This window comes from Camelus ferus, chromosome 1, assembly GCF_009834535.1.
Source record: "Camelus ferus isolate YT-003-E chromosome 1, BCGSAC_Cfer_1.0, whole genome shotgun sequence".
NCBI classification, from domain to species: Eukaryota; Metazoa; Chordata; class Mammalia; order Artiodactyla; family Camelidae; genus Camelus; species Camelus ferus.
In genome coordinates, this window is record NC_045696.1 from 74,606,767 (window position 1) to 74,619,376 (window position 12,610).

At 44.2% G+C, this 12,610-nt stretch overlaps 1 protein-coding gene across 1 annotated transcript in view; it reads right to left on the reverse strand.

Annotated features, from left to right (window-relative positions):
* The window catches only part of USP13 (ubiquitin specific peptidase 13), a 116,123-nt gene that overhangs the window by 28,283 nt on the left and 75,230 nt on the right, over nt 1–12,610 (reverse strand). The window contains 4 exon segments of the mRNA XM_032483799.1: nt 2,060–2,148; nt 7,789–7,963; nt 9,953–10,106; nt 11,205–11,330. Of these exon segments, the coding sequence (XP_032339690.1) occupies nt 2,060–2,148; nt 7,789–7,963; nt 9,953–10,106; nt 11,205–11,330 (544 nt within the window).

A 12,610-nucleotide genomic window follows, 5' to 3' on the forward strand; every position in this document is an offset into this window, starting at 1 on the left:
CCAATTTTTAAATCAGAAAATTTAATTTGAACATCCAGATTTCCAGCTTATTTTGAAAAACAAAAGGCTGTAGCGTATTCTCATACTGGTGACAACTGCCTGGGGCTGGTCTTCAGCTTCTAGGCAACATGTGCCCCCTGTGCCGGTCTGCTACAGACCCCACCACTCCCTATTGCCCCCATGATCCAGAACATATTTATGTGATTCTGATTCTTATGGTAGAGAACAGCTTTCCTAATCCATGACTTTATTCAAAACAGGAATACCCAAGAAAGACCAAGGCAGCTACAGCTGTATGTTTCTCAGACCCAGCCTGCTTCTTTCATTCACATTATCACCCTGGTTAGGCATTTGAGTCTGCAACCCCTAGTTTATGTCTTTTCTCAGATCATGACTGGTATTGTGATTATTCGACCTAAGGTAATAAAAAAGGATGAAGCTTTAAAGAAATTAATTGAATCTCAAGTGTATTCATCTTAAGGGAATTTTTTTTTTTTTAACATTCTCAGCTCAGCTGTCATTACGTTGACTAACTCAAATAAAAAATGTATCAGTCTAACAGCCTGTTGAGATTGAGTACTGCACACACTCAGATAGGGTAATAACTGGAAAATGGGTTGAAACGCTGGTGCAGGGTATGTCTCTTGGGCTAGCAAACAGAACCTGAAAACACTATCCTCCAAAACAGTTATGATGCCAGGTACATAAATCCTAAAACAACCAGCCACGGAAAAAGCTTAGTTTAAAAAGATTTTTTTTAATCTCAGGGGACAGCAAAATCAAACATAATGCCTGACCCACAAAATCAATACAATTGTTCCTCAATAGAAAAATTCAGGTTCATTAATGAAAGCTTTGGGGCTGCTTTAAAGTCAGCAAGCCTACAAGATCTGTTCTGAATTTAGCCTTTACAGAAATTCCAAGGACAAAAGAAAATAAGAAAACTGTTTTCGAGGCAGTTCACAGCCTTTAGAAGTCAGTTTTCTCTCTCAGGAACTTCTCAGGTCCACGAGGAAAGGCTGAGTGATGAACAACCTACCCTCTGCCCTCCTCCCTGCCCACAAAATTACTCCACCAGGAAAAACAAAAGATGCTGCAGACTCAGTCCCAGGCTGCTTGATGCCACGTGGAAACGGGCTCTATGTAAGCCATAAGTGCCAGAGGTCTCTGGGAAAACACTCCTGCTAATTTTACATTCTTCCTACCTATCCCCTCTAGATGAGCAGATGAGTGCTTAATTAACCAGCATAAGACTTGTGTGATTTTTTAAGTGCTCAACATAAAAACTTTAAAAGACTGGCAAATGGTCCGAGGTACTTGCTTGAGAAACCAGAGGGTAAAACTGGATATCCTTCCACAGCACTGCGGACAGCCTAACAACACCTTGACATTAGACTGAAATGAAGAAAATGTTCTTATACATTGTCTAGTCAAGGGCTTTTATGATCAGCAAGAAGAAAGCCCAATTAAGCCAGTCACATCCCTTTCCTGACTTTTTAATACAACTGACTACTCACGTTATTATTAAAACGTGTATGATTTAAGCAAATGCCATTAGCCACACCTGCCCGCTTCAGAGGCAGAGGAGAGATGCTGAGAGTGTATCTTCAATTACTTACACCCCCAAGCATGGTTTTTGGAGCAGCCACACTAGCGGATCAGCATCACCTGGGAGCTTGTTAGAATGAAGAATCCTAAGCCCCACCCCTGATCTGCTGAATCAGCATTTCACCAAGATCATGTGAAAGTTTGGGAAGCATCATTTATTTGACAATGTGAAGGTCCTGTTCACTCTTAGAATCCAGTCTTTCCAGAACCTAGAATCTGGTCTTTACAGAACCTATTATTAGAGGGATGGGTTAGCATGTGGCAATTTTTTTTTTTTATTTACTGTCAATGCTTATCATATATTTTTATCTTTCAAAAGAGAAAGGTGGGAATCATGGAAAAGCAATGTAATGAAACTTTCTGACAGCCAACCCCAGGGGCTCTTTCACATGCCATGTTTTTCAAATGGCTAATTTGATGTTTTAAGCAAAAGCATGCAAAAGATACCTACCAAATTTTTTGGGAACCCAGTCAAGACCAAAAGTGAACTTCTTTATCTGCACTACCAAGTATTCAGGGAATGAGGCAAAGCGGGATGTTCTGGGAAACACAAGGGGATTAGATCAATGAAACAAGGCAGTAAGAATTATGAATACAGTTCATGAAGCATCAAAAGCTTTGTCTGAGGCATACCCAGCAGTTCCCCAGACGGCACTGAAGAGGAGCAACACGCAAGCAGACACGAGCAGACACACACTCACCCCTTCACCGTTCATCCTGGCCTCTTCACAATAAGAAAATGTTTAACAGAGGAGAACACTGTCCCTGGAGAAGGATTTTGGGCATGTTGCAAAATTATTACTTTTACTTTGCTGTGGCATTTTATATTTCTGGAAAGTTGTCTTCAACCAGAAATATGTTTTCTTCTAAAACCCTTGCTGGGATTTAGTATACACATATGTAGGTGTGTGGGGGCACGTGTGCTTTATACGTCTGTGTATGAGGTCTAAAAAGCTCCCCAAGAAATCTGACACCTCCCCCAATTCCACCAAGAGTCTATCTTGTGATAAAGAGTTGGCATCAGGAGGATTTACTGGAACTTTGGTTGAGGTTGACAGCTGTAAATTCTAGGGCCTCACTAAAAACTACTGTAGCTAAAATCCACGGTTACAAGGTTCCTAAAGGTAGGTAGGTGGGTGGGTGTGTGGGTGTGTGGGTGTGTATTTTATACGTGTATATATATAATGGGGAACCTAAAATATCTAAATCTGGGCCTTAAATTTAAAAAGTAATACATATGGTCAATGTCTTGAGTTTCCCTTCAAACTTTCAGGAATGCTGAATTGCTTGAACTTGAGTTTGACAATTTCATGCACAAACTATTCAATTTATACACCAAATTCATGCCTGGTTCCAGCTCATTCTCTCCACATTTACTATCTTGCTTATAACAACCATTTCTATTTGAGTGGGTGTAGTAGGTACATGGAAAAAAGAAAATTAGCTGTAGACAGATACCATAGGTGTCTTTTAAAATAAAAGATCTCAGAACACGCTCCCTACAAAGTCCACTTTTCAAAATCTAGTCTTTGCCTTCTATTCAGAGCTCATCTTCCTAGAGTTCAGAAAACAAATGCAAATACATTACTGCCCCCTAGTGTAGACGAGAAGTCACTGCACAGGGGCTGAGGGACTATCCAAAGGGTATCAAAACACTTGGATGCTACTTAATTCACTCCAAATCTGACCCTCCTTGAGGCACCATTTTCACATTTACAAAATGGATGTATTAATAACATCTACCTGCAGGGCTGCACAGTGTTCGTGAAATGATATGAAACTGCCCAGAACACTAGGAGGTGCATGATTATCGTCATGAAAGAGCCAGAATCTGTGAGGCCTTGGTCACCAACTTGGTCTGTCACTGATCTGTATTTTGCCTCGGGCAAGTGACTTAACCTCTCTATATCTCAAGTTCTCCATCACAAGGAGGGCAGAAGGGTACAGGCAATCACTTAATGGAGTTCTTAAGAAAAAACAACAAAAAACAAAACAAAAATAAACAAGCAATTAACTGTCCTAAGGGACTGATCTGTTATGAGCCTGGCTCACGCTCCAGAAATTACGTATTATCTCTAATCAGGTTTTCCTATCTTTTGAGAAGTAAACATCATTCTTAAATATATTAGAGTCCTCAATTTCACCAAAACTAACAAACTCCATCTGATATTTTCAACTACTGTAAAAAATGTCACCTCCCTGACCCCTTCCTCTTACCACGTTAATTTAAAATCTGGAAAATATAACAGTGAAATCAAGCAAAAGTCATTAGTAAATCTGTGATTTCCAAGATCTGGTTCAGGAACCCCCAGACGATTGCAGTTGTTATGTGGTCAGAACCTGGGTGAGGAATCAGCTGGCAATACCAGGGAGTGGGGAGCAGCGGAGGGAACTCAAGGCTGGGGTGGGGGTAATTTAACACATCACTTTATTATGGGTAACTACCAACCTAACAGTAGATTCGCAGGTTAGACGATGCCCACATTATATTTGCCCTGTTGGGTAAATATTCTTTAATTCATCGTTGTAACCTGTATAGGATCTCAAGTTGAATCACACATGTAGTAACTGCTCGACATAAATTTGTTCAAATCAATCTCTAACTTAACACCTGACATTCATTAATTGCAGGTTTGGGACATTAAGTTTGTTAGTTAAATCCAGCAAAGTTATAAATTATGTACCACTTACTCTTTTATTCCTAAAATTAATTCCTGGAATTAAAATTTTCTTAAAAAGTTATGTATTTAATAAAGACCATTAGAATATAAATCATTCAAAAAGATCCAGATAGACACAGAGCAATTTCAAGAACTGTTATGGGAAATGAATTAAGACATTAAGCGCTTAGAACCCTGTCTGACAACACTAATGCATTGTCTATTGACAACCTATTACCATTATTTAAAATATAGCAATTGTTCAGTAATTACAATTCAGGCAAAAACACTATGAAAGCCTTATTAAGAAAAATATATATAACTGTCCCTCTCCTGGAAATTAAGACTATCTATTTTATTGAAAACCTGGCAACTGAAAAAATACAGTTCTATCCTTTCCATGAAATATGTTGAAAATATAATAATTAATCAACCACAGCCAAATTGTACAATCCATGGCCAAAAAAAAGATAGATATAATGTAGTAACAATTACAGTACATACCTACCCTGCCAGGCACTGTGCACAGCACCGTACAGCTTATCTCGCCTTAGTCCTCACCCCAACCTTATAGAGAAAGTACTATTTTTATCCTCAGTTTATCAGTATCCTCAGTTTACATAAAAGGAAATGGGCTTATGGAGGTGAGGTCACTTGGCCGAGGTCACCTACTAGTAAATTCTACACTGAGAATTCAAACACTGCCAGTCCACCTAAAGCTTGGGCTCTGGAACCCCATACCCTGCTTTTCTCTTCATAAATGATAAGGTCAAGACAAAATTTCTCCCTGTTGATCCTTAATCTGTGAGCTGCTTGAGGGGAGGGACTAGGTCTTTTCAACTCACTGCCTAGAAAACACCAGGTGAGCAGTCATAGCCGCTTGCTGAATGGAATTTCCGAATGCCAGCATCCGTCCGAGGCGCTGTCGTTCAGGGCTGATGAGGGGAAGAGTCTTTATGTCTGGTCCATTCTGACCCAAGATCTACCAAGAGGACATCTTTTGCCTCTTTCTGGCCTTAAAGGCTTTGGTCTCACACAAGAAAAACTCAAGGCCCCAAATTAACATCATAAGGTGATCAGGGCTAGATTGCTGGACAAAAGAAAGAAAAAAGATCTGATAGGAATCCACTGAACTGGCTTCCCCTAAACTAATATTTGAAACATAAGACATAATAAGGAATAAACAAGGCTATGTAAGGATTATAAAGATAAAAGCATAAGCAAGGATGGTAAGGAGCAAGGGACACTGTACACCTAACAAGGATTAAGAGTTCAAACTTCGAACATGAATGATTCCAAGTCCGCCACTTAGCGGTCAATGACTTCTCCTTTTACTCGCCCCTCTGTAAAATGGGGAGAATATGTAATGGCTCCGCCCCACCACAGTACTAAGAGGGTTCAGTGACAGCTGATGGGAAGCACTCAGCACATAACCTGGAACAAAAACGTGCCATAAATGGTAGTTGCTTTCTGACCCTAAAACACTGTTTTCTCCTTTCCCACAAAGGCCAGTTTTCAATTATTAACAATTGTGATACACCTAGCATTAATTTTCTTTCCTATACATAAAACCATAAGAGCACATTTATATGTAAAAAAAGAGAAAAAACATGTTTAAATCCACTGTGAAGGATTAGAGACAGCAGAAAGCTCTCCTCAAGGATTCTAGATGATTATATGAGCACTGCCTGCAACTAAATATTCTGTAGCATTTGAGGAGAAAATCAGGTCAGTGGGCGTCATTCCTCCCTTCAGATGAAAGGACACTGGGCGGCAACTTTGCCCCTGGATAGACCACAAGCTGGGAAGTGGACAGACGAAGAATCCAGGTCTCCTGGCTGCTAGCCAAGGGTCAGAAATCCCATCTCTGGGGAAGGTGAATGCCTCCCAGCTCCACCACAAAGACGGGCCTTTTCCTAGTGAGGAGCGGCTCCTTCCTGCAGGCCCAGAGAGCAGGTCACACCCTGCATTCCTAAGACATGGGGCCGCTTTCCTGAAGAGCAGAGAACGGCGACCAAGCGGCCAGGCCAAAGATGACCACTCTGCAGCGCACACCTGATGCTGGGGGTTTTTGAGGCTGCCAGGCCCTAGATTGCTTCCACCTTCCATACAGAATCAGAATGAAAGGGCAAGAGAAGGATTAATGTTTCAGCACTCATCAGCCCACTGTTGATAAGTGAAAATAAATAAATAAATAAATAAAATCAACTTGTACACCTTAAACTTACCCAACATTGTATGCCAATCATATCTCAATAAAGCTAAGAGAAAAAAATTAATTGTTTCCACTACTAATATTATGTGTAGGTTTTTAACTGCCCAAAGATGGGTCCATGTTGTAATGAAGTGAATCTCAAACACTTAGCCTGAACTCACCAACTGTGATCTGCAAGGACACACCCCTCCCCAAAGCCAAGCAGTCCTAGGGTGAAAACTTAACCCACAACGGATAACTGATAACTGAATTATCATTAATCTCATCTGGATATAAAGAAACTTGGGGGAAAGAAATTATTTTAAGAAAAGATGGCTTTTTCGTAGCTTTTGAAATAAATTCTTTTTGGTTTTCCATGTTTAACACATGAAGTTGATTATCTGAAACAGAGGAATCCTGGGGGATGCTGTCACAGAGAGTAAGGGATTGAGGTTTGACTGCTACATGAGGTTGTGATTAAAAAACCAGCAGTAGCTTGTCCATCCCCCTCCCTTCACATCAGCCAGGGCCCTGTTAGCCTAGAAGAAAATGGCTGAGAAGTATCTAAAAGTGGTGAGAGTCCCAGAGCCTAACCTTCAGCCCTCCTCTCTTCTTATGCCACTGTAAGTACTCTTTTTCCAACGATATGAAGGGTGCTGGCAAGGACTTAACTGTATCAAGTCAATTAAGGTGTCAAGTGGAGGAAAAGAAGTTTGTACCTGATACAAGGCTCACGATATGGAAACAGAGTACCTCCTGACCATGTCCTGAGCAGCTGCTTGTTGGAAGGACGCTCAGGAGCCGTGATGTCCACCCTGTGATGCACTGAGACCCCCGGTCTCTGGGTAGCAACACAGTCACCACTTTAAGCCAAATCTTTAGTTGTGGAATTAAAACCTATCACAGTGGAGTTTAAATACTGAAGACTGTCCTAAGTATTTTTATAATTTCTTCATTAATATCATTCTTGCCACAGGAAGAAAGGATTCTCTGCTACACCCTCTTGGCAGATAAAAGAAAGGAAAAACAAATTCCCTACAGAGGATAAACTACAAAGTTGCTTTTTTAAAAAAAGAAAAAAAAAAGCCCTTGCACATAATAGAGATTACAAGCCTGTCTTACTGGGTTGGTCTCACACAAGAGAGGCTGTGACAGCTATGGCGTGTAAACCCTAGTCCCACCTGCTACACAGGGGCAAGCACGCACAGACTCACGCAACACCCGCCAACCCTCCCCTCCCCCCGTCCCCGCCTCTCAAGGTCCCCCCCTCACGCTGCCGCCACCACACAAGCGTGTACATGCTCACACACACACACACACACTTACTTCACACCCGCAGACTTTGCTTGCAGGGCGCTGCTCCAGAAATCATCAACGTTTTCTGGTTCAGAAAAGGCCTGAAGGCAGGCGCTGAATGGTATCTTGGCACGAACCAGCTCGGGAAGGGGTCTTCTGTTTGCTTCTGCCTCCCTTCTCGTTAGCTCGTAGGCGATTAGTTCATCTGAGTAAAAGAGCAAACGAATGACTTTGCAATCTCTTTTCTTGAAATGAGAAAGACCTCCCTGAACAACGAACAGTCTCCCCCGAAGGCTTCTGGGCAGAGGCAGGGCTGCTTACTCGCTGCCCTCCACAGAAACAGAACCAGAGAAGCCTGCCGAAGGCCTGCTTACAGTGGCAGTGACAGGCTGCGTCACGCTATTTGTGTTTTTCTGACCCCTTTGAGACTGAGAGGGGGGACTGCGAACTCCGGCCCAGGTGAGAGGTTCGGGCCATGCGTGTGATGTAAGTGATGCATGCATCTGGTCCTTCGTTTGTCCAGAGGTCAAGTGTGTGGACCCCAACACCCCCTCCAATCACAAAGTCTTCACACCAGAGAATCTCACATTGAAATAGACCTGAGCTTTCCTTTTCCGGGCCCTTCACTATGGTTAGAGGTCTTGGAGGGTGTGGGCCAAGGGGCAGGATGAGCTATAAGGACCGCAGTTATCCAAGGCACCCAGCCCGTGATCCTAACCAACGCCGCCAAGACAACTCCATGCTGGGGGTACCCAGCACTGCAGAGAGCACAGCGGCCAACCTGCAAGGCCTTTCTACACCATCCCTGCTCAAATGATTAAATACCAAGGGGAAGGAAGTGAGCACACCGTAAACTTCCCAAGAGTCAGCAGATTTGCTCCTGGAAACTACCCGTAAGTCAAAATTTTGTATAGATTTCAAATGGACCTTTCTGGAATTCCTTTTGTGTTACCAAAACAACAACGACAACACTCCTGACTTATCAGCTTTCAGGCACACTGCTGTACCCCGTGTCTTCCTACACACATCTGAACATGCTTCTGAAGTTCAGTCCCCAGGCCACAGTCACTTCATGATGCACTTCTACCTAGGATGCTAGCAGTAGGTGTCCCCAGCAATCCATTTCCTGAGACTAAATTATAAATCTCCTTTCTGGAAAGAAAGAAGTTACCGTCATAGACTATAAACAGTGAGTTAGAGAGGACGCCAGCACTGAGCAGCACATGTAAGGCAGGGTCCCTGAGGTAGGCGAGAGAAAGCAAGTAAGCCCTGTTCTAAAAAGGAAGCACACTACAGATCCCCCACCCTCGGCGGGGCATTTATTCCACTTTGTATGATAAATGAGAATTAAAACACTAGTCAAAAGCTGCATGAACCTAGAGAAAAGGGGAATCATTCCATCTTAAAATCATCACTTTCCAATGAACACAATAAAATGACGATCCCCGCCAAAAAAAAGAGGAAAAAGGACACCCAGGGAGTCTTTGAACTTTACAGAAATGACCAATTCACAAGAGATAAGCAATCTGGCAGATATTCAGCCCTTCTCTGTTTCTAAGATGTGAATTCTAAGAAATTACTGTTCTGCCTGGGAAGAACCAGATCAGACTGACGGAAGGAACTTCCCCCTGAGACCCCCCCACCCACCTGGCTATGGTATCTGCTTTCTTGCTTGCTTCCAAGGTCCAGAGACCCTTCTAAGGGGCCTCACCCCACTAACAGCCCTGACTCTATGTCCCACAACAGGCATCTTACTCAGATGTCAAAGCTGGACTGTGTTAAGAGGCCTCTACTTCAATGCCCCACAGCAAAAAAAAATGCAGTTCTGATCATCTCCCTCAGACTCTACAGCACAACTTATGAGTGATAAGGTTAAAGAATTTTTCCACATATATAATCACAAATAATTTCCTCCTAATTAAGCTGACTCCAAACCAACCAGCTGGTCAAATTTACAGGCCCTGAAGTAGGTTCCACCTATAACCCCTCCACAAAAATCTGTGATGCATTTGATTCCTCGCAAAAGAAAGTCACGTGGGGACCAAGGAAAAGATGAAAAAAAGAGACATGAGACGTGCAAACCAGACTCCCTGGGTGCTGGGTCTACTCCCAAGTGGCTAAACCGTGGTGCCTCTGATTGGAAGGTTTTTGCATATGAAGAAGCACACTGCTCGTTTCTGCTCTGGAACGTTACCCTTGTTGGTTGCTGCCTCCATGGCCACAGGTAACTGCATCAGGTAATCCACCCTCTCCGTGTAACGGACTTTCCGGGTCTGACAGCACTGAATACGTTCTTCCACCAAAAACCGAAAAACATCACTCGGGTTTTCTGAGCCAATGCGGTTCCTCTGAAGGTGAGATTATATCAGGTTAGTAAACTCACTAATATTAAGCCAGGAGTAAAAATGAGCAGAAAATCAAACATGAACCAGGTGCAAAGAGCTAGGGTTACTAAGCATTCCTGGGCATGCCAGTTCTCCAGAGGACTTTAAAAAGCAAACCCTCGGTATCTACCTAAAAAGTCCAAAAATGGGGGATTGGTTAAAAATCATAGTTCATCATGTGAATTAATCTTATGCAGCCATTAAAAGTCATGGCAGAGGGACTGACCTAGATAGACTTAGGAGATGAAGGAGCCCAACTTAAGGAAAAGGGGAAGGAAATCAAGGACTGCCCTGGAAAAATTAAACCAAGTATGATATGAATACATAGATGCACTAATGTAAATTATACACAAACAGAAAAGAAATCATGTTGTATTCAAGTATGTAATGACTTGTTCACAACAGGTTAAGTGAAAAACTCTGCTTACAAACCAGCATGGAGAGAATCGATTGCACCTGGAAAGGACTGAGGGCGAGGGAGAGGGGCTCACACTAAAATGTTAGCACTGCTTGTTTGTGGGGCTGAAAGCATGAGAAATTTTGAGTTTCTACTTTGTGCCTCTCTGTTTCCACGAGGAACATATTTGTCATCAGGAAAAAAAAAAAAACAGTTGTTTATTAAGAGGGGAAAAAAGCCTTTAACCATGAATTCTCAGTGGCTTTTAAAAACCACAGTCTTGAATGTGATTCGCCTCTGCTCTGAGCCAAGGGTGACCATCTCGGAGTGATGCCAGGACACCAAATGCCACACAGGACTCTCAAGGAGCTTGTCACAGAGACAAGAAAACACAAACAGCGAATGAAATAATGGATAACACTCCTACAACACGGGCGAATTAGGAGAACAGGAGCCCACCAGTGCCCCGGAGGCCAGGGCACGGGGAGCGATCGCATCAGGTGTGCTGAGCAGACAGCGCCTCCAAGAAGCAGACTGTGGAGGAGCTGGTTTGGGGGAGACTGAGCCGGGGGCAGGGGGCATCTCGGCCACGCCAGTGTGGACCGCACGCGGGGGCTGGGCACACCTCTCACAACCCCTTCAGGCATTTCTGATAAGTGACCCACCTCGACTAGATTCACCAAGTGCAAGAAAAATTCCTGGGCATCCTGCTGTCTGTTGGAGGAGAGCTCCGGGTGGCTCTTGCTCACAAAGGCCTTAAACATGCGCGGGGAGATCCCGTTCTGTTGAGGCTAAAAAATAAAAATAAAGCCAACTCACAATACGTTCATCACACGAGCAGTGCTCAGTGGAAGGCAGAGCAGGGATGACCATTAGCCCCAATTTTCAGATAAGAAACTGAAGCCCACGGAAGCACAACAGGGATAATGGCCAACGTGCACTGTGTATTAGGTACCGGGCACCGTACAATGGATGACCCTGACGCAAAATGGGCCACAGGATGGGGCCCTCCCTGGACTCAAAACTAAGGCTCAATAAACACTCCGCTTTTCTTCCTCACAGAACTTGCTCCAGGCTGATGGCCAAGCTGGTCTGTCCACGACAGTCCATTTGAGAGCAGGCAAGAAATGCACTGGGTTGGGGGGAAATCCTCTGAAGGAAATAAGGAAAACTCTGCAGCAGCTCCATCCCTCCCTCCCCCAAGGGAACCCGAGAGGAGCCCTGGTAGAGACCAGGGTACTTGCAAGAGAAGGAAATGGCTCTAACCGCAGCAGAGCCACTGGGCTCGTGAGCCCACCCAGGGCTGTTTCTGGAAAAGAGCAGAGGGAGCCCCCAGGAGCTCACCCCTCACTGGAAACACGAAAAGAGGCTGGCCAGAGCTGCTAGTATAGGAAGAGCAGGGACAACTGTGGCAGGACGAGGACGTGTAACTTCCCCAGCTCAGAAGGCAGCCAGGCTCCTCCAGGGAGGACGCCGCAGAGATGCTGCGAGGGCGGCCAGCTGAAGAGATTCGGACAGGAGCCGGAGTGGGGGGTTACAGAGCTCACCGCAACAGGGCATCAGGGAAAAGGCCCTTTAGGAGGTCCCTGAGGGGACAAGCAGGGGTGGGAGACACCTCTAAAGGATCACTGATATGCCCCCACAAAACGGCTGGCCATGGCAGAAAACACACAGCAGCCAAGAGAGCCAAACGCACTAGCTCAGTGAAAGGTTCTACCTCTTCTCCAATCTCCCAACCCTATATCCTTGATGCGGGAGGGGCCAGAAGGGGTGGGAGGAGGCAAAGAGGTGAAGCAAAGACACAAAAGGACGAGAACCCTTCTGCACTGCTGGTCTCCAAGGCTCCCGAGCTTGGTCATGGGAGAAGCCATAAACTGGCTTTGATGTGAACTTGGCTTTTTAATGCTGGCAGTCTGCTGGAAACCACTAGAAATCTAGGCAGTCTGCCTGAGGCAGAGTGGAACACCCACATCACCTTCAAGTAAAGAGGCGGGCTCAGAATAAAGCTGTTTCCTGAGTCCCCTCTAAGTCCAGCCCATCTAATAAAGGTGCTACGTGCCACCTCATTTAA